General features: G+C 41.2%; 1 protein-coding gene across 4 annotated transcripts in view; it reads right to left on the bottom strand.

The window, feature by feature from the left end:
* Positions 1-23,527, bottom strand: part of LOC124720195 (poly [ADP-ribose] polymerase tankyrase-1-like) — a 74,282-nt gene that overhangs the window by 10,198 nt on the left and 40,557 nt on the right. For 3 of the 4 annotated variants that reach the window (XM_047245519.1, XM_047245516.1, XM_047245517.1), the window contains exon 3: positions 13,631-14,210. In XM_047245519.1, coding sequence (XP_047101475.1) covers positions 13,631-14,210 — 580 coding nt within the window. The remainder of the gene's footprint in view (positions 1-13,630; positions 14,211-23,527) is intronic. The other variant, XM_047245518.1, reaches the window with a different exon arrangement.

Genomic DNA, 23,527 nt, shown 5'->3' with positions numbered 1-23,527 from the left:
TTCACCTTGCCATCTGTTAGACGTTTTATATCAGTGGGTAAGCTGCCAAAATTTTTTTGCAGCTTTGTACACCCTCTTCTGTGCTAAAGACAACCTTAATGTTGATTAATAAATGTCATTTTTCTGCTAGTATTGTAATTACGTACCTCATCGTTGCTTTTGAACTGAAGTGGATTATTTACAACAAACTTCATGAGGGAGTAAATATAATGTTAAGCAGTGGTCAGAATACCCTACTCTTCGAACAGATGTCTACAAGGTGATCATGGGTACGCACCACATATTGTTCTTACAGCATGTTTCTGGCCAATGACGACCTTCTTTCTTAATGATGAGTTACCTCAGATCATTATTCGGTATGACATTACTGAATATAAATAAGCAAAATATGTAAACTTACTGATTTCTATCTCTTCAAAATTTACTACGACTAAGTTAAAACGTGGCTAAACTAAATTGTCTTAGGAGTTCCGAAATTTGTGTTTTTTCCAATTTAAATTCTCATCGATATGGACACCAAAGATTTTTTAATTTCCCACTATGTGAATTATTTCATCACAACATGTTACACTTATCACTGGTGCAGTACCCCTGGAGGTACAGAACTGAATAATATGTGTCTCTGTGAAATTCAGGGTGGGACCATTCGCAGAAAACCAGTCAATGATACTTTTGAGAACTTTGTTCACCATGTTTTCAATTTCTGCATGTATACTGGGAGTGATTACCATACTGGTGTCACCTGAAAAAAGATCTAGTTCTGCTTGTTGTACATTAGACTGTAGATCATTTATATATGTGAGAAACGCTAGTGGACGTAAGATTGAACCTAGGCGAAACCCATACGTGATTTCTCCCCTGTCAGAATTATGTCCCTGGATTCTGTTTGTTGAATTACTAATAAGTACAAATTTTTGCATTCTTTTGATCAGATATGACATGATCCATTGGTTGGCTATACCATCAATCCCAGAAAACTTCAATTTATCAAGAAGTATACTATGATTTGCAGTATCAAATGCTTTGGATAGGTCACAGAAAATACCTACCGGTACTATTTTGTTATGTAATGCTTGTAATATCTGGTGTGTGAACATGTAAACAGCATTCTCAGTGAAGCAACCGTTCTGAAACCCAAATTGTGATTTCCTGAGGACATTATTGTTGCCAAGATGTAATACTCTTTTAGAATACATCTCATTCTCAAAAATTTTGGAAAATGATATCAGTAGTGATATAGGTTGGTAGTTACTGATGTCTCTCTTATCTGTGAAATAAAAGGTGTCGACATTCCAATTCAAAACTGAACGCTATTCATTCTGTGAATCCCAAGAAGAGCGAAGACACGGATTGAAACAAGTGTGCTGTTACGAGTCACTGTACCATAATTAATAATTCGCTGTCTGACAGATAAATTGAAGCATACAGGGAACACAGTCAGAGGTCGTTGTGGCTTTACAGTGCTGCGCTGGGAATTCTGCATCAAGAGGATCGAAGATAACAACAAGAATTCGCTTCAGCAGAGGAGGTTCGATCCGAACGAGTTTTGTCATACAAATATTCATGCACAATAGCGGTAACAAGAAAAGGATGTATGTAAATTTACGAATGTTGAATGCTGAATACATGTACTGAATATTGGAGGTCCGTTTCTATTAGAGCCAGTTAAAGTTCACACAGGATATGTGTGCCTTTTATTTTTTTTCAATCATTCTTTCAAAATTTTCTTTTTAATTATTTAAACAGCAAATATTTATTAAGATTTCAATTTATATATCACATTTCTAGTCCCCCCGCCACTATTCAATGGCAACCGTGAGACGACGCCGCCGAGAGGAATGTGAACAGACCTTTCAATTCTTGAAGAAAAAAATTTTTTTAGGTAAATGATCCATTTCAGCTGAAAAAACAAAATTCATGACAAATATAAAAAATGCACCAAAATACATAGAAACACAAATAGGTAAAATAGAGAGAGTAAATAAATTTAAATATCTTGGAGAAACTATACAACAGATTGGACTAGAAAAATCTGGAATAGATGTAAGAATTAACAAAATGGAAAGGGCATATGGTTTGACCAAAAATATTTACAACAAGAAATGAATAGGTGGAAAAACAAAACTAAAACGCTGCACCACAGTGGTACAACCTGAATGTTTATATGGATCTGAATAACTAACGATGAACTACATGATGGATAAACTAGAGGTACTGGAAAGAAGGATTATTAGAAATATAATGGGTGCAATGAAAACCGCAGATGGTTGGAAAATAAGAAGTAATGAGGAGATCTCCAAAAATATAGAGAAAATATCTGCAGTAATGGCCAAACGAAGATTAACCTTTTTTGGACATCTCCACCGAATGGATGGAAATAGACCAACAAACCAAATACTGCTATATTTCTGGAAGAAGAAATCGACAATAGCATGGATTACAGAAGTAAGAAAAGATCTTGAAAGAAACAACATAAAAGAATCAGAAATAGCAGAAAGAAACCATTTTAAAAACAAAATACAAAATTCGGAAGGCTTTCAAAGCAGAAGAAATAAAAAATCATGAACAACATGGACAGAAGAAAAGAAGAGACTTCATGGGGATAAAATGAGGGAATCCTGAAAAAATAGGATACAACACCAAAGGAAGGAGAGGAACTGAAGTTGTTAACGTGATCCTAGTAAGTGTAAGCCAATACGATTGTAAAAAAAAAAAAAAAAAAAAAAAAAAAAAAAAAAAAAAAAAAAAAAAAAAAAAAAAAAAAAAAAAACTAATGAGGCCTTTGTTGGAGGTTTACATGTCCGTGAGGTTGAAACTATTAACAACTTGAAGGAGCAAATTAAAATGAATTTCTGCCTACGAACGAGATATACTGGGAATGCGAATTTCAGCGGTTAAAGTAGGAAGTTGCTACGCTGTATGCTTATATGGCCCTGCTTGGCGCCGTCTCTCTCGCAGTAGATAATCCTTGTTCCTTCCAATTAATATCCTTTACGGAAAGTGGATTTCTATAGAAAAGACGAAGATATGTATTAAGTCAAGATTTAATTGAAGGATAGCGATTCAAACAAAATTTCATGTTTAAAATTCTTTTCCTTTTATAATTTTATTCAGAATGGAGTCAAAGGAAATGGCCATTGTTGGAAATTCATTACAAAATACAATATGCCAAGATGGCGGAAATCCGAGCTTGGTAACAGTTGAAGGTCACGCACCAACTCGTGAACTGGCCAATAACTACCAAAACGTCGGGGTTGGCGTCCCATTATTAAAAAATTGTCATACTGGTAATATAACTAATGATGCCGCTCTTATGACGCTTTATGAGCCAATTTCTCAGGTCTCACCGGGAAACATTTTCCCAGATAGTGAATCTGAAGTGCACAACAGCGAAAATTCCTTTGATTATCTGCTCACAACGTCGCGGACACAAGCACAGGAAACAGTTCACAAAAGCAATGCAAATACCAGTGAGACACACACTCTGACACAGCTAATGCAACTAACACAACAGTTTGCACAGCAAAACCAGGCGTTTAACGAATTCAAGAATAGTGTTAGTCAACAGTTCAGAGAAGTGGGCAAAAATGTACGCACTGAATTATCTGACGAATTATCCGGTAAGTTCACAGAGCACGGTAAACAACTAAAACAATAAATAATTACCGACATGTCCCGCAATATAAATATGTTAACGGAAAAGGTAAGATCCGCAATTTGTAATCGGGAACAACTTGCAGGTGAGTTGAAAAACCTCAGTAAAGCATTTTGTCAAGTTCAGGACACGCAATCCCATGTGGATGCGTCGGTAAAAAATGTCACGAACGTAGTCAGCGAGCTGCAAGACGTAAGCAAAAATCTAACTACAGAAATACAAAACTTGAGTCTAAGAGTAGATCATTTTAGAGTCAGAATTTGCTAAAAACAGAGAGGTATACTATGTGTGGATGTAAAGGAAATAACTGAAAAAGCTGAAGCTGGGATGCTGGAGAAGGGCAGCACCTTTGCAGGAAAGGTAGTGTCAGAGTGCAAAATCTATGTAGGTACCGTAAAATTTGTACATTTGTGGTAAGATCTTATGGGACCCAACTGCTTAGGTCATCGCTCCGTAAGCTTACACATTTAACTTACTTACGCTACGGACAGCACTTTCACCGATGCCCGAGGGAAGATTCGAACCACTGACGGGGGGAGCCGCGCGGACCGTGACAAGACGCTTTGGACCGCACGGCTACCCCGCGTGGCCATTATGTAAATACTGTAGAGCTCTTTAGAGCTCTAAAAGACAAGGATAGCGAACTTCTTGCTAAAACAGACTGGTCTTACACGAAGCAGAGGAAAGGTTGCGAGGCAGTGTTGCTAAAACTACGGACATTTCAAAACAGCATATGACAGAAAACAAAGCTATGCTCTTAGATGCCTTCACTGGTTACCAACAATTCAGGATTAGCCCTTAGAAGGGAAATAGCGAAGGTTGCACAATGCAACTTGCAACTTGCCGGCAGTTGCACCTGTCGAGCAGGCGTAGTTGCCATGGATACGCCACAAGCGAACATAAACACGACTGTCACTGACAGCGCGGCCTGTTTGTCAACATTACTTGAAAAAAAAAAAATAAATAAATTGGCTCTGAGCATTATGGGACTTAATTTCTGAGGTCATCAGTCCCCTATAACTTAGAACTACTTAAACCTAACTAACCTAAGGACATCACACACATCCATGCCCGAGGCAGGATTCGAACCTGCGACCGTAGCGGTCGCGCGGTTTCAGACTGAAGCGCCTAGAACCGCTCGACCACGCCGGCCGGCAACATTACTTGAAGAAGAATGATTACTTACGGATCGACATTCCAGATATTTGCTTCTGAATGGAAAAGAACAGACCCTGTGGTCTTTATCAGAGCATTTCGACATGTTTTACCTCGTACCTGGACCGGAGCCCAGAAAATTAGATTTGTTGTTGGATACACACAGAGTGACGTTCTGCTGTGAGCTACGGACATATCGGAACGTTGCCAATATTATGAAGGGAATGAGACGGCATTTCTGGATAAGTATTGGCCTGAGGCCGTACAAGAGAGGCCCAGACATGAAGTATTCAACCCAGCTCCGTTCAGTAGCAAGTATAGAAGCTTACGAGGCTATTTTCAAAAATATTTGAATAAAACCAGGTCTGGACGAACCCGCTGTCTGACGCTGAAAATTTTAAAGAGCCGTCTTCCTGCCCACGTTAGGGGAAAACTCATTAACATCCCGGAAATTGAATTCATTCTATCTATACTGGACTCAATAGATTTGATAAACGAAGAGAGACAAGTACAACCCAAGCCTTTTAATAAGCCGATAGCGTCACAGAGATTTATGGATAATGGTAACGATAATCAGAAGGGCAATGGAGAAAGTCGTAAATGTAAAGGCGCATATAAGAGAAATGGGCAAAACCTTAGCAAAAACAACTACAAAGGGCGAGTAGCGCACGACCAGCCTGTACAGTATGTACAGACACAAGCCTCCGGAAACAGTCAGCCGATCGTTGGCAAACGCAAAACAATACCAGACAACCAAATAACCAACAGACAGCGGAATGCGGCCAGAAAAGTAACGCAAATTTGCTGAATAACGCGTAGAGGCAAAGAGAATTTCAGTCGAAAGCCTCACAGGATACTAAGCGGTGTAATCAAACACCAACACCCCACACAGTGGAAGCTATGCCTAACTCAGAGGCCGATGCCATCGCGACGCGAGACAACTTGAACCGGTCACGGTAGGCCCCCGTTCCGTGACCTTGGAGGAGAGTGGGGCACATGTTTGATCGACACTTGCTTTATAAGGTCACTTTGAATAAAGAGGTTTAGGGTAGCATGTACAGCACAAAGAACAGAGCGTGCTTGCCCTAGCTGCCAACAGCACATGTCACTGTGTCTGTCTGTGATCTGAGCAGCCCATCATTGTGTCTGTCACTAGAATGACACCTGCAGCGGTCAGAGCTAATGTTCGTCTTTCTTCAACCTCTTGATGAGCTAACGTAAATAACAGCTTGTTGTACACATGCAATTTAATGCAAATGACGACTACAAATAAGACCAAAATCATTCACAAAGCTATGAACGTCTTGGCTATTGCAGGATTTTTGGAGGCTAACTTACCTGCTGGCATACTCAGTTTAGTACGGTGATTTGATGAAACTCTTATGAGAATTTAACGAAAGCCTCGTGAGCCATCAGAAAATGCTATTACTAATTTCAGTGTCTGTGTTTAAGAGCCTACTCAAATGGTTCAAATGGCTCTGAGCACTATGGGACTTAACATCTCTGGTCATCAGTCCCCTAGAACTTAGAACTACTTAAACCTAACCAACCGAAGGACATCACACAACACCCAGTCATCACGAGGAAGAGAAATAAGAGCCTACTATGCAATGTCCTTCAGACATGCATGCATGTCTGCAAAAACAGATGCTGCTGTGATCTACAGCTGTGTAAAATACAGGAAACTTATTCACAATGGCGAATACGTCACTCCAACTGTACAGTTAACTGTTGACGTATGAAACTTGATATCAGACCTGGACTGGAATCAGAATTTCCCACTGAACACGAGTGGTCGCCGCAACCACTTCGTCTATGCGAGCGTGCTTCAATGACCGACCCAAAGTTCGACACATCACCGTGAGTTTCCATGTCTTGCTGTAGAACAGTCACTGTAACACTCACACAGGAAGAAACTCACTTACTGTTGTCGCGGCCTTTGCCTGGGCATGTAAATACTACCTACAGTGCCTGTGTTTAAAAACCTTCTATAGAATGTCCTTCAGACAAGGATTCATGTCTGAAGGAACAGACGAAATGTGCTCTATAATTTGCCGGCCCTTGTGGCCGAGCGGTTCTAGGCGCTTCAGTCTGGAACCGCGTGACCACTACGGTCGCAGGTTCGAATCCTGCCTCGGGCATGGATGTGTGTGATGTCCTTAGGTTAGTTATGTTTGAGTTGTTCTAAGTTCTAGGGGACTCATGACCTCAGATGTTAAGTCCCATAGTGCTCAGAGCCATTTGAACCATTTTTTTGCTCTATAATTTATTGGTGACGTATGAAAATTTGTGCCAGACTGGGACCCCAACGTGGATATCCCACTTTATGCGAGCAGTCGCCTTAACAACTTCTGCTGTTCGAGCATACTTCCAGGTTCCGGATTCGTGTCTCGTCTGGAAGAAGTTTTACTATGGCGCAAATATACAGGGTGAATCTCCTAAAACTTCGACAGAAAAAAATGGCGTATATTGGAAGTGCTATTCATGTGCTGCTCTTATACAGTGGATTGGAACTACGAGCCAAACATAAGATTGTATTAGTAACTAGGAAGTATATTATTAGTGAAAAATTACACTTTTCTAAAGAGAACAACTCCTATTGACATTAACAAATTAAAAGTAGGACAAATCAAATGTCAGTGGTGTTTGTTGCAGGATTATAGTGCGAGTCGTTTTCGAGATACAATATTCTGAAAAGTTTCGACACTGCCATTTATTTGTGGTATTGAACCTGCTTCGTTGCTAGGTACAATGTTGTAATGTTTGCTTATAGAGTGCTAGTGTGTACCTTGAGTGCATTTCGACTTTCTATTGAGGTAGTGTCTGAGAATCCAAGCAGTAGGTCGTAAAAGCTGGCGTCTGTATTATGTATGTAGAGTCTGGGAAGAACGCATTTCTCTCTCGTACAGTGTATGTGGAGAGAGATCCCAACAGACATCAGCCATCTCACCAATTAAGGCCAAGGCAGTGGTAACACCGGATCTGGTCAGATCACCGAAGTTAAATGCTATCGGGCTGGGCTAGCACTTGGATAGGTGACCATCCGGTCTGCCGAATGCTGTTGGCAAATGGAATGCACTCAGCCCTTGTGAGGCAAACTGAGGAGCTACTTGATTGAGAAGTAGTGCCTCCTGTCTCGGAAACTGAAGTACGGCTGGGAGAGTGGTGTGCTGACCACATACCTCACCATAACCGCATCCAGTAACGCCTGTGGGATGAAGATGACACGGCGGCCGGTCGGTACCGTTGGGCCTTCATGGCCTATTCTAAAGGAATTTAATTTGCGTCTTACCAATTGTTTATCAATCACTAAGGCCATTCACGTGAAAGAGATAATGTAATACCCAGACAGAGTAACAGAAAAAAACAAGTGACGACAGAAGAGGGGCAAATTAAAGTGCTTCTTGCTGTTGTAGTTGATCCGCACGTTAACTGCCCTGTAATCGCATGAGGACGTGGCACGGAATCAGGCAATTGTCGTACGTATTGTCCCCTGACATATATTCCACCACTGTCACATCTCTCTCTCCATCAAGAACTGCATGGAAACGATTATGACAAACGTGTTAACTTCTATACATGGGCATTAAGACAGAATACTCCAGGTGTATCATGTAGCTTGTTCAGTGATGAAGCCACAGTTAATAAACGTGTTAAGTAAATCATCGACACATACCCTGTTGGTCTGTTGACAATCGCTGTCGGCTTCGTCAGATGGAGCGTCATCGGCCAATGGGCGTCAAAATACAGTGGGATAGTGAACTGCCGGTTCACAGGTCCGTTTTTAATATACGCAAATCTGAACGCGAACAAGTATCACAGCTGCCATCATCCATGGATGCTCTGCTATTCCTCTGCAGACTAGGAGGATCCTATGGTACCAACATGATGGCTGTTCAACCAATAGTGCACTAAGTATGAAACTTCCTGGCAGATTAAAACTGTGTGCCCGACCGAGACTCGAACTCGGGACCTTTGCCTTTCGCGGGCAAGTAGAGCACTTGCCCGCGAAAGGCAAAGGTCCCGAGTTCGAGTCTCGGTCGGGCACACAGTTTTAATCTGCCAGGAAGTTTCATATCAGCGCACACTCCGCTGCAGAGTGAAAATCTCATTCTGTGCACTAAGTACTGCAGTATATCTTCACAAATTATTTCCAAAAAGCCGGATTGGATGCTGAGGACCTGTACCTTGGCTGTCCCATTCCCAAGATTCTACACCTGTAGACATTTTTCTATGTGGAAAGCAGAAAGTCTCTTTCTACAGGGACATACAGACTACAGCGACGTATTACTAGAGCCTTCTTGGACATATCCGCTGAAATGCTAGCATGTATGGAAAGGTCATTGAAACCAGACCGGAGCTGTGTTTTGCCGTTGCTGGTGCTGCTTTTGAACCCATCCTGTGATGGTCAACTGCCTCGTTGCTGGCCAGAATCCACATAATTCTTGTATGCACTTCTGCTTTTCTTTATTGTGTGCTACCACAGACACTCTGATCTGCAGATTGAGAAGGAAGAATGAGTAAATGAAATTAAAAGGAGATTTTATCGTAGGTTCAGAGCCAAATAAGCCACTGGGAGAACTTGAAAACAACACAGCATGCGGTGTAGATGACGTTCCGGCGGAAATCTTAAAGAGTTTAAAAGAAACAGGCAAAAATGAGTTGACCTCTCTCTGCAACTACATCTACGGCAAATGTGAATGGGCAGAAGACTTACTCGTAAGTATAATAGTCCCAATTCCAAAGACTAATTATCCTAAAAAGTGTAAAGACCACGGGACAATCAGCCTCATACCGAAGGTAGCAAAATTAGTTCTTCGGATTCTAAATAGGAGGCTATATGGAACACTGCAAGAAACACTTGGTGAAGAACACTATGGTTTCGTAAGGGGAAAGGTGAACACGAGATGCCATTGGGGTTCTAAGAACCATCGGCGAAAGATACATAGAAAAGAGCATAGAAGTGTATGCTGTCTTCATAAACCTTGAAAAGACATTTGATAGATGGTTCAAATGGCTCTGAGCACTATGGGACTCAACATCTTAGGTCGTAAGTCCCCTAGAACTTAGAACTACTTAAACCTAACTAACCTAAGGACATCACACACACCCATGCCCGAGGCAGGATTCGAACCTGCGACCGTAGCAGTCCCGCGGTTCCGGACTGCAGCGCCAGAACCGCTAGACCACCGCGGCCGGCTCATTTGATAGAGTGCAGTTCGATAAGCTGTTAGGTCTTTAGAAAAAGAAGAGAGTAAAGTGGAATGTGAGAAGACTGATGGCAAATCTGTACCTGGATCAGAAAGCTCGGGTACGAATAGGTAATGAGAAGTCTGAAGACAACAGGGTTGGGAGAGTTGTTAGACAGGGCTCTTGTCTCTCGCCGATCTTATTTAAGATCTGTCAGAAGGAAGTACTGGAAAGCTGACAAGAGGCGTCAGGATAGGTCGACAAAATATTGAATGTATAAGATTTGCAGATGACATGGCGATCCTCACAAAAAATCAAGAGAAACTGACTCAAGTGCTAAATGACCTGAATGAAGTCTTTGTAGTATATGGTATGACAATTAATAAAAAGAAAACCAAAAGCATTGCCATAAGCCTAAAGAAAATAAAAGTAAAAATTAATTTGGAGTCAGAAATCATAGAACAGGTAAGAGCATTCAAGTATTTGAGAACTTGGATTAAAGAAGATACAGACTGACAACAAGATATCAAAGTGAGAATGGCTTGGGCGGAAGAGGCATTTCAAAAGCAGAGAAGACTCTTAACTAGTTGTTTAAACAAGGAATTACGGAAGCGATTGGTTAAGTGCTTAATATGGAGCGTGGCCTTGTATGGAGCAGAAACGTGGACTTTGATAAAGCAGAATGAGAAGAGAATTAAAGCTTGTGAAATGTGGATATGGCGTGGAACGAAGATCAGCTGGACTGATAAAGTTAGGAATTACTCAGATATACTGAGGAGAGTTGGAGAAGAACGAAGGATGTTGCTAGCGATGGAGGACAGGCAACTAAACTAGATAGGCCACAATCTAAGAAGAGATTGCCTTCTAGTTGAGACAACTGAAAGTTTCCTTCTGGGAAAGACAAGGAAGGGCAGAAGAAGGTTTCAGATGCCGAATGATGTCTGCAGGCCACAAGGTGGGTACCAAAGAATGAAGAGAAACGCAGCAGACAGAGAAGCATGGAGGGCTAGGCAGTTAAAACCTGCTGCAAGGCAGGCAACCCAATGATGATGATGATGACCACAGGTACAAGTTTTGGCGTGGGGACTTTTCAAAATACGATACGTCGTAATTGAGTCACATAGAATCCTGCACCAAACAGCATCGACATTCTAGTTTACCTTACTTTTTGTTGATTAGTATCACTGGCATTGTTCCTTTTACGGAATTGAATGTTTTCACCAAGAAAACCCATTCTATGTATTGTTACAATCTATTGATAAGTGAATAACACGAGTCCCTCACTATTAATCAATTTTGTGAAACCGCACTTCAATTGTGCTTTCTATATTTACATCATTTGCAAGTTTCCAGTGATTCACTCTATATTGTATACTTGGCGTGTCATTGTATTAGCAGTTGCGAATGCATTTCTTGTATTTCATACAGCTGTCGGTCATAGCAGTGTGTGTTCCCTCAGATATGCATGCATTTGTGGAGGATATTCTATAACAAATAAAGACACTGGAAAATTTTTACATGTCTAGGAAAGACCATGACAATAATAAGTAAGTCTCTTTCTGAGTGAGAATCAAAGCATTTGTGCAAATGCAGGATGTGGACACATGGTGAAGTTTGGAGGTCTGGAAGCGTGCTTGGATAGCCGAAGTGGTTGAGGCAAGCTGTCCCATAAAGTGGCAAGCCTAAGCTCGAGCTCCACTGCAACACAAATTCTAATATGTCGTCAGAGAACTGTACAGATGGGGTCTCATCCTACTTGCAGCTGTAAATACATTACTTACACGATGTGATCAAAAGTACCCAGACACCCTCCAAAACCATGAGTTTTTCATATCAGGTGCACTGTGCTGGCAAATACTCTATATAAGCGACCTCAGTAGTCATTAGACATCGTGAGATAGTAGAATGGGGTACTATGCGGAACTCACGGACTTCGAATATGGTCAGGTGATTGGGTGTCACTTGTGTCATACGTCTGTACCAGAGATTTCCACACTCCTAAACATAACTAGGTCCTCTATTTATGATGCGATAGTGAAGTGGAAACGTGAAGGGACATATACAGCACAAAATGTTCAGGCCAACCTTGTCTCTTGACAGACAGAGACTGCTGACAGTTGAAGACGATGGTAATGTGTAATAGGCAGACATCTATCCAGACCATCACACAGTTATTCCAAACTGCATCAGGATCCATTGCAAGTACTATGACAGTTATGTGGGAGGTTTGAAAACTTGTATTTCATGGTCGAGCAGCTACTCATAAGCCACACATCACGCTGGTTAATGCCGAACCACGCCGCGCTTAGTGTAAGGAGCATAAACGTTGGACCATTGAACGGTGGAAAAAACGTTGTATGGTGTGACGAATCACGGCACACAATGTGGCGACCCGATGGTAGGGTGTGGCTGTGGTCAATGCCCAGTGAACGTCATCTGCCAGTGCGTGTCGCGCCAACAGTAGAATTCGGAGGCGGTGGTGTTATGGTGTCGTCGTGTTTTTCGTGGAGGGTTCTTGCACCCATTGTTCTTTTGCGTGGCAATATCACACCACACTCCCATATTCATGTTTTAAGAACCTTTGCCACTGTTGAAGGGCAATTCAGGGATGGCGATTGTATCTTTCAACGCGATCGAGCACCTGCTCACAATACACGAGTTGTGTCAGACTGGATAGACGAGAATAACGTCTTTGTAATCGACTGGCTTGCACAGAGTCCTGGCCTGAATGCTATAGAACACCTTTGGGATGTTTTGGAACGCCGTGAACTCCGTGAAAAATGGGCCCAAAGAAACCTTCCAGCAGCTGTTATGAAGGCTGAGGATGGGCCAACACCATATTGAATTCCTGCATTACCGATAGAGGGCGCCACGAACTTGTTTGTCATTTTCAGCCAGGTGTATAGATACTTTTCATCACATAGCGTATACAAGAAACTGGATATTGTAAGTAGGCTGTTTAGGTTTTTATATTGGTAACGCCACGTAGCGCTCTGTATGAAAATCACTAGCTGTGCTGTGTGCAGTCTGTGGCTAGTTTGCATTGATGTCTGCCATTGTACTGTTGGGCAGCTGGATGTTAAAAGCGCGTAGCGTTGCGCAGTTGGAGGTGAGCCGCCAGCAGTCGTGGATGTGGGGAGAGAGATGGCGGAGTTTTGAAATTTGTAATACTGGATGTCATGAACTGATATATACATTATGACTTTTGAACGCTATTGAGGTAAATACATTGTTTGTTCTCTATCAAAATCTTTCATTTGCTAACTATGCCTGTCAGTAGTTAGTGCCTTCAGTAGTTTGAATCTTTTATTTAGCTGGCAGTAGTGGCGCTCGCTGTATTGCAGTAGTTCGAGTAACGATGATTTTTGTGAGGTAAGTGATTTGTGAAAGGTATAGGTTAATGTTAGTCAGTGCCATTCTTTTGTAGGGATTTTTGAAAGTCAGATTGCGTTGCGCTAAAAAAATATTGTGCGTCAGTTTAAGCACAGTCATGTATAATTTTTCTAAGGGGACGTTTCAATATCAATAGTAGTGTATTTTACGACGCAGTCACGTGGTGGACAATGTAGGCTTGTCAGTACGCACACTTAGAGCTGTGTAACATAGATGAGCAGCTTGTCTCATGCTTACCTGGTGTCTGTCGGTGTCTCTGTAATCAGGTGAACCAACTCCATAAAAGTTTGTGGGTCGTTAACTACAGCCTCATCCCAGCCCTGCGTCGCCATCACACTGAGCAAGTGGGCCTTTATGAAGGAGACAGCAGCCTGCTTCAGCATGTTAGCGGAGTGCCGAATCGCGAGAACACCTGTGGCTGATGCAGTCTCGACAGACAGCTGTGCGGCCACCTGTTGCTCGCACTGCACCTTCAGTACTGACAAGCCGTATTGGTCAGCGGCGACCAACAGCTGTGGCGCCATGCTGGGCAGCTGTGGGGGCTGGAGGGTGTAGAGGTGTTCCAGCACCTGGCGCAGCACAGGGCCCTCTATGTCGGAGAGTGCGAGCTGGCTGCTGCTGGCCTCTAAGGTGAGACGACGGAGCATACCCGCAAACACGGCGCTCCTGGCGGCCAAGATAGCCCTGTGAGCCACCAGCTGCGTATTGTCCCCGGCCAGCAGAGTCACCACAGCGCCGTCCCCGGCGTCCAGCAGGGCACCCAGATCCACGGCCGTGGCCTCCTCAGCCTCCTGAACTCGTCCCACTGTTAGGGCTTCTGGAACACGGTGTCACTGAGCAATCCTTTGCCCTCATTCAGTACCCTCTATACTTGTATGAGCCACAATCGAATCTATATAAACCTCCAGTTAGGATATGTTTCCAATCACACGCCACTTGCAACAATATGATATACTTTCTGTGTCAGACTGATGCCACAAGCGAATAGATGCAAATCATTAAAAAAACTGTTTCAGTAGGTATGTAACAGAAAATGTTTATTTAAAAAATCATTACACCCACATTTATTAATGTAGAAATCTAAAATTTTCCGTGCATAATGCAAATGAGCAGCGTTTTAACAGAAAAATATATTGAAATAAGAAGGATTAATAATTTGCAATTAATTTTAATTTTTAAATTTTATTGTTTTCTTATAAAAAGCCATAACTTATATTCTAACCATGCAATTAATCTGAAACTTTTATTGTAGTATTCTAAGAAGGTTATAAGACCAGTGAACCGCAGTTATTAATCTATGGCACAAACTGTGTCATTAAGAAAGTTTTTAATCTTGCACATCCAAAATTAACTTTTTCTACATATAATAATCTAAAAATCCGAATGTATTTGGTGGATCTCGAATTTTTTAGTTTCGAGGAGACAGCAGTACGTGGCGAACAGTTCACGAAAATTTCAAAGCATTAGAGCATATACTTTTTGAGAAAAGGCTTCTGATAACGTAAAAATTGTGAAACAGAGGAAATGATGTTCAAAGTTTATCTTCTCATATTTAAACATGTAATAATCGTACCTCAATTTTAAAATACTCCATACTGATATTCCTCATCCTTCAGGTTTCTCTTCTCTCCTCTTCGAATCCGCTTGGCTTGCATTTGCAGCTAAGACACTGATCTGTTAGCTTTCTCGTTGGTGTGAAATGCTTTTCTTGTAAACACATCAAGATATATACCAACACTCTTCAGAACTTCAATTCTGCCATTATTACCGTTATTGTGACATATAATTGCATAATAGACACCTATTTTGAGTACTTCAAGTCCACAGAATGTCCCTTTTGAGCATCTAATCCAAATTAAATAATTGAGGCTTTCATTTGCATTTTGTGTCTTTCCATGAAGACACTTCCTAAATAAAGAAGGTTTTACAACAAACCTGAATGTGGGTTTAAATGCATTCATAACATGTTCTGGTTATGAGTGTTTATGTGAATACGTCTCATTTCTGTTGTTTAACTTACACCAATCGCCTTTCGGACACAGATTGTGCATTGGTGCTTGGTCAGTGGATATGCTGAGAGCTTATATTCTTCATTTCTAGCTACTTATTCTTTTTGGTTGGTGTACCGATTTCCTTGAAACTTCCATCAGCTAAACACAATTTTTCCACCACCCATTATGCATTAATCTAGACTTCCACATAAAGGTTTGCGAATTCAACTTTCCACCTACTAATATGTGTTAGTATTGTCAAAACGTAAATAAACAACATAAAACCAAGTTTTCAGGCAAAGATATAGATGTCACCCAAAGATATCGAAAGAAAATAGTTTCAACACTGACAAAAATTCCGCTGAAGCCACCAATTCCCCAATTGTCGGGAGAGGTGGGAGTGGCCTGCAGTGCAGATTTAATCAGTTTAACAGTATAAAGGCATTTCTAAAGCTGCTATCACGATAAAATTCGCACACAATATAGATTAAACTGTGTAGATCATGAAAATGATATTTTTGAAAAATCGATTTTTTGGACCGAAATCTCCCCTTAAAACTAAGCCCCAGAAGGCATAGAGACCTCTTATCGTTAGTCTCTTTCTACAATTATTCGCTCAGAATATCAAAATGGAGATCTATCAGATTACTAAGAGCGTCATAAGGTACTGAGTTCGTAATTTATTCAACACACAGTTCCGATTTCTAAAGTTATTTAAGAAAGAAAATGATATTTTACGCCTGAAATCTGTATCACACCATCCTCAACCGCCAATCCAGCATGTTTCTCTGCAGGAACTGATACCCACAGGGGATCAACTAATTGCTACCACAGTCTGGAATGACTTTCTAGAAACATTACATCAAGGTGGCGGGCATAGCTAGATGGCAACTTCTGACGTAGTCCAATATCACAACATACAATGTTGTGTACAGTAGTGGCATTGTTACACCCCCTACCCCCACCCACAATGCATAAAATTAAATTTCGTGAGGGATAAAGACAAATGTGTCTATCTGTGTTTCGATCACAATACTAAATTATTTAAAAAAAACGTCCCTCTTATTCTTACTGCTTCATAAAAGTGTAATAGTTATTACATAGGCTACCATTAATTAACTTTTTCTTTCAAATAATAGGATTAACGAATGACACAATGTGGTGAAGATAGAGCTAGTCAAATGAATGTATGAATCTCATCTTCCACACACAATCCTCCTGCTATACAGAATAGTTTGTACTTTTTACCATGCACCTATGATAGATAAATCGAGACATATAAATCATGTATGCTTAAATATCTCATAAAGGTTCTTGCGATAGACCAGAAATTTCTTCATTTCTCACTTCATCCAAAAAGCATTGGCAAGTTGAAATCGTTCGATTTCTAACAGTTCAGAAGTAAGGTTTCCCGCAATCATGTGCTTTAGAAGCAGTAAGTATAGTGCGCGGATTTTAGCTTCATCCATTTTAAGTAAGGCTGCAGCGAGAGGGTGAAGCTGTCATGAGAGAGGGAAGTGGTGTAGAGGAAACATGTTTTCGAACAAGTGTATACCGCCAGTGCAGACCGTTAGTTAAATTTTGTTTTTGAGGAGTAGTAAATGCAATGAGAAAGGCTACATCAGTCTATGAAAAATGGTTGTTACAAATAAGAAGTACAAATTGTGTCATTGACTCATTAGTCTGAGGTTTAATAAAGCGTCTACAAAAGCTGAGTATAATTTATGTTTCTTCATTTGGGAATCAAAAATTACCAAAGAAAATATTGTTCTTTGTAAAGTTCAGTTAATCGGTAAAGATGATGATTTGGTGTGTGTGTATGTGTTTGCAAGTCCTAGATAGTATCTGGTTGCACTCTGGTACTATAGTTGGAAGCCATTACTGCAGGGCGATATGTCAGGGCCAGTTATGGAGAGAATGCCACCTTTCCAACTAACATATTTGCCATCATTTCATAACTGATGTCACGCTACCACATTGTTCCAGGTGGTATTGATAACTAATCTTTCTTGATATAAGTTCTTTATTACACGGTATAATTAGTGCTGAAGATAGTCACAGTTCCAGTTACTACATTAGACGATCAGGTTGATCCTTTAAATGACATGTTAAATGATTATTATTTAATGCAGTTATTTTGTATCAACTAGCTCTGAGAATCCTGAGAAACAAGAAAGCACAAGGGAAAGACAACATTCCTGCTGAATTTCTCGAACCCGGAGGAATCGAAATCAGAAGTGTGTTATATACTCCTAAATGTAACACATATGAAGAGGGAAAACTGTCCTTAGATTCTAGAGAAACATCATAATATTAATCCTAAAAGGAGGAATGTCTTAAAATACTAAAATTGCCGAAGTCTTAGCTTAGTTGTAAGTGCCTCATAAAATAAAAGCGTCCATTGTCTTCGAATCTTCGAACAGTTGACATAAGATTATCAGAGTCAGTTTGGATTCAGGAAAACCCGAAGTATCGAAGGAGGAATAATATCTTTAAACTTAATTTTAAAATGTAAATACACAGCTTATTTATATATGCAGAAAATGTTTCATAATGTAAAATGGCTAAATAAACTTTGAGTTATAGAAGAATGTAGGAATATGCGCAGACACTGATATGTTCTGTGGAAGCTGTATACGAAAAGAAAGGAATGTTATTGGTGTGCGCTCTACACAGGTTCCACACATGTTCAGAAATGAGTCCAGCAAGGAAGTGTGCTATAAACAATTATTCTTAATCTATTCAACGAATAGGTAGAAAGTGAGAGTGGTTTTACATGTACAGGTAAGCATGGCACAGCTGTTTTTTTCTGAAAGTGAATCCAATCGAGGCCCATGCCAGTTGAATCTGAATGCCCCAGAGCCAGAATGCAGTCTCCAAAGTGCTTCTCGAGGAAATCAAACGCTCCACTGCTTCGATATGGGTCGAGCCCATTCTTGCACAAATCACATCTCGTCGAAATCACTGGCACTTTCGATAATGGGGATCAAATCATTTTTCAACACCTTCACGTACCATTCCGTAGTCACCAAAGGAATATCCACCGATTATTCGGTAAATGGACATTGCACACAATCTTCTGTTGAGAGTGAAGAGACTTTTCGACCGGCAAATGCAGACTCTCAGTCCCCCAGATGCGCCAATTACGCTTATTGACGAATCCACCCTACTGGAAGTGGGCTTAGCCGCTAAACCAAACTGTATTCACATCAAAGCACTGTTCGTAAATTCTGTAGACAATAGTGTTGGCGAAACATAACGGCTGTTCAATGGCCCTGGGACCTAAAAATGGCTGATAGGTCTGAATTTTATATGGGAAGAAATGCGGGTCTTCAACAACAATTTCTTTCAGTGTGTTCCAGTTGATTCAAAGCTGTTATGCAGCTCGTTTCACCGATTTCCTGGGGCTAGTTTGAGACAATGCAAGCGTCTTCTTGGTGTTTTCAGGCGTTTTCATCCTTTTTCGACGACCGACATTGCGAACTCAGTCAGCACAAACGCTACCCGTCTCTCAAACTTGCGAATCATATTCTCGATCGTTAGCACACTTGGACCGGTTGTCTTCAGCTTGAACTCGGTCGCAACACTTCCTCTGAGCCGCAGTTGGGCTGTTATTGCTAGCACAGCAGGCCTTCACAAGCGCTCTATGTTCAGGTACGCTGTACCGTGACGTTTTCTTGCGCAAATTGACGACAACAATAAGGCGCGCGCGCATACATGTACCAATTACAATCATGCCCCGCGGCTAACCGTACAGTTTGAACGTCATAACGCAAACCATTCAGAAGCTGTGACGATTTCTTTTCATGGTTCAAATGGCTCTGAACACTATGGAACTTAACATCTGTGGTCATCAGTCCCCTAGAGCTTAGAACTACTTAAACCTAACTAACCTAAGGAAATCACACACATCCATGCCCGGCAGGATTCGAACATGCGACCGTAGCAGCTGCGCGGTTCCGGAGTGAGCGCCTAGAACCGCGAGACCACCGTGGCCGGCTTCTTTTCATGTAGATCAAATATTGTCATCCGGTATGAATAACATAAATTCCTGATTTCCATCATAAACATGTTGCTGCTGTTGTTGTGGTCTTCACTCCTGAGACTGCTTTGATGCAGCTCTCCATAATACTCTATCTCCAAGTACCTACCGCAAACTACTATATTGGTGATGCCTTGATGCCTGAGAACATGTCCTACCAACCGATCCCTTATTCTAGTCAAGTTGTGTCACAAATTTCTCTTCTCAACAATTCTATTCAGTACCTCATTAGTCACGTGATCTATCTATCTTATCTTCAGCATTCTTCTGTAGCACCACATTTCGACACCTTCTATTCTCGCCTTGTCTAAAATATTCATTACCATGTTTCACCTCCATACATTGCTACACTCCATACAAATACTTTCAGAAACGACTCCCTGACACTTAAATCTGTACTCGATGTTAACAAATTTCTCTTCTTCAGAAACGCTTTCCTCTCCACCGCCAGTGTACATTTTATATCCTCTCGACCATCATCAGTTATTTTGCTCCACAAGTTACAAACTAATTTACTACTTTAAGTGTCTCATTCCCTAATCTAATTCCCTCAGCATCACCCGATTTATTCGACTACATTCCATTATCCTCGGTTTGATTTTCTTGAGGTTCATCTTATATCCTCCTTCAAGACACTGTGAATTCCATTCAACTGCTCTTTCAGGTCCATTGCTGTTTCTGACAGAATTAGAATGTGATCAGCAAACCTCAAAGTTTTTATTTCATCTCCATGGATTTTCATTCCTACTCCGAATTTTTCTTTTGTTTTCTTTACTGCTTGCTCAATATATAGATTGAATGACATCGGGGATAGGCTACAACCCTGTCTCGCTCCCCTCGTCACCACTGTTTCCCTTTTATGCCCTGGAGACGTATAACTGGCATCTGGTTTCTGTACAAATTGTAAATAGCCTTTCGCTCCCTGTATTTGACCCCTGCCAGGTTCAGAATTTGAAGGAGAGTATGCCAGCCAACATAGTCAAGAGCTTCCTCTAAGTCTACAAATGCTAGAAACGTAGGTTTTGCTTTTCGTTAGTAAACCATATAATCGTAAACATACGCCATTGTCTTGCTCTTACATCATTCACCTTAGGGAAATACACTTTCTTCAACTTTGGAAGGCAAGACACAACTATAAATGAAAAACAAACGTAGTGTTGTGAGTGCAGGACAGGAGAGCATGTGTCTGCTGGAAAAACAGGTTGTCACAACTACCCAGTGGTCGCAGGAGCAGCCTTGACGCAACCATTGTCTGTCTTACTTCCATGGATAGTGTTCCTTTGTTAACTACAGAGCTATCGCATACAGATACCATTGAAATAGGCTCACAGAATTGACAGCCAGGGTGTAGTTCGTAAGAAACACAAGGCGTGAGGGAGGCAGATTGTGTCACTAACTGTGGGTCCTTTTGGAGGGAGCCACCTGGCTTGCAATGGCGATGCCTGGAACCTAGAACAAATGGGCGATGGAAGGATGCATGGGGCTGGTCGTTAATTCTTGCTGCTGCAAGGTCCATGTCTACATCAAAATTTGCGTGAGCTGTCTCTCTCCCGTTCCACTCTTGAAAGGCGCGGGGGAAAAACGAGCACTTAAATTTCTCTGTGCAAGCCATGATTTATCTTATTTTATCTTGATGATAATTTCTCCCTATGTAGGTGGGCGCCAACAGAATGTTTTAGCAATCGGGGGAGAAAACTGGTGACTGAAATTTCATGAGAAGATCCCGTCGCAACAAAAAACGCCTTTGATTTAATGATTGCCACTCCAATTCACGTATCACGTCTGTGACACTATCTCCCCTATTTCTCGATAATACAAACCAAGCTGTCCTTCTATGAACTTTTTCGATGTTATCCGTCAGTTCCACCTGATGTCCAACCCACACAACACAGCAATACTCCAGAACAGGGGGGACAGTTGTGGTGTAAGCAGTCTCTTTAGTAGACCTGTTGCAACTTCTAAGTGTTCTGCCAATTAATGGCAGTCTTTGGTTTGCTCTACTCACAACATTATCTATGTCATCGTTCCAATTTAGGTTATTTGTAATTTTAATCACTAAGTATCTAGTTGAGTTTACTTACTTGAGTTTTGTGTGGCTTATGGCGTAAACGAAATTTAGCGGATTTCTTTTAGTACTCATGTAAATAACTTCACTCTTCTTTATTCAGGGTCAATTGTCACTTTTCACACCATACAGCTATCTTATCTAAATCATTTTGCAATTCGCTTTGGTCATCTGATAACTTTACAAGACGGTAAATGACAGTATCATCTGCAAATAATCTAAAGACGGCTACTCGGACTGTCTCCCAAATCGTTCATATAGATCAGAAACAATAGAGGGCCTATAACACTTCCTTGGGGAACGCCCGGTATAACTTCTGTTTTACTCGATGACTTTCAGTCTATTACTACGAACTGTTACCTTTCTGACAGGAAATCAAGAAACCAGTAGCACAACTGAGGCGATATGCCATAGGCATGTAGTTTGGTTAGAAGACACTTACGAGGAATGCTACCGAAAGTCTTCTGGAAATCTAAAAGTATAGAATCAATTTGACATCCCCTGTCACTTGCACCCATTACTCATTACTTCCTGAGTATAAAGAGCTAGTTGTGTTTCATAAGAACAATATTGTAAGAATCCAAGGTAACTATGTGTCAATAAATCGTTTTCTTTGAGGTAATTCATAATGTTCGAACACATATATGTTCCAAAACCCTACTGGAAATCGACGTTTGTGATATGGGCCTGTAATTCAGCGGATTACTCCTACTTCCGTTTTGGGGTATTGGTGTGACCTGAGCAATTTTCCAGCTTTACGGTACGGAACTCCCTGTGAAAGAGAGGCTGTATATAATTCCTAAATATGGAGGAATAGCATGAGCATAATCTGATGGGAACCTGACTGCTATACAATCTGGACCGGAAGCTTTGCATTTATTAATTAATTTAAGCTGCTTTGCTCCAACCTGGATGTCTACTTCTATGTTTATCATCTTGGCAGTTGTTATTTATTGGAATTCAGGAATATTTACTTCGTCTTCTTTGGTGAAGTTTCGGAAAACCGTGTTTAATAACTCTGCCTTAGTGGCACTGTCATCAATGACTTCCCCGTTGTTATCGTGCAGTGAAGGTATTGATTGCGTCTCGCCACTGGTGTGCTTTATGTATGTCCTGTCGCTGTCCTTGATCACCGTCAACTGTCTTCAGTGCCAGTGATTGGCCGCACTGCTGCTGGAGGAACACCTGTTTCTGGAGCTGAGGCGTGCGCGAAGTCTACGACCATGGAAAGGGCTTGCTTGGACGAAATATGCACTCGCGTCTACCTGTCGCTAAAGGGTTAATAAAGGTGGTGTTTGGACATTTAAGCTGCTGATTCAGAACAGCTTATACCATGGACTTCCTTTTTGCATACAGGAAATTTTGAAACAGGTATACAGAATCACTGCATACACACATACACATCTTTCGTGCATTGCCTGTTAGCTTTTCCTTTCACACATTTGTAACCACACTCAGAACGATTATATTTTGTGTTCTGTCAAACATGTAGGTGGTTATGTCACTTTGTACGAATATCCACACACAACTGACAGTGCTTAGTCATTAAATGTTATTCTCTTATGTCTCCCTACGGCCGCCACACCTACAGGAGAGCTGATACACTACTCCCTACTGAGAACGGCAAGCTATACTGCACCACGGTCGTCGTATTCCATGTCAAAACAATTTGGTCGCCGCGGAATCAAGGTTGGAGAGTTGTTTTGCTCTCTATGCAAGTCTGTCTGGAGACTACAGATCGTGTTCCTCGATGCTCAAAATGCACTCACAATTCTTCTCTTACGTTCCTCCTTTGGGGTTTCTGCATGCACCTGGGGGGAGGGGGGGGGGGGGGGTTAGCACAGATCAGGCGATTGCATCAGTCTACGCCTTTCATTCGACAGTGAACACTATACTGTTATATGCATTTTATTAATTCTCTAGGATTTATCTATAATACCTGGTCTCATTCCTGAATAACGACGGATGTCTCCGCTGTATACATATTACCTCTGTTTGTTACTAGATTTTTCTGACACAATGTTAAAGATTTGTGA

The sequence above is a fragment of the Schistocerca piceifrons genome, chromosome 11, assembly GCF_021461385.2.
Source record: "Schistocerca piceifrons isolate TAMUIC-IGC-003096 chromosome 11, iqSchPice1.1, whole genome shotgun sequence".
In the NCBI taxonomy this organism is placed as follows: Eukaryota; Metazoa; Arthropoda; class Insecta; order Orthoptera; family Acrididae; genus Schistocerca; species Schistocerca piceifrons.
This window is presented reverse-complemented; position numbering and strand designations above follow the sequence as displayed.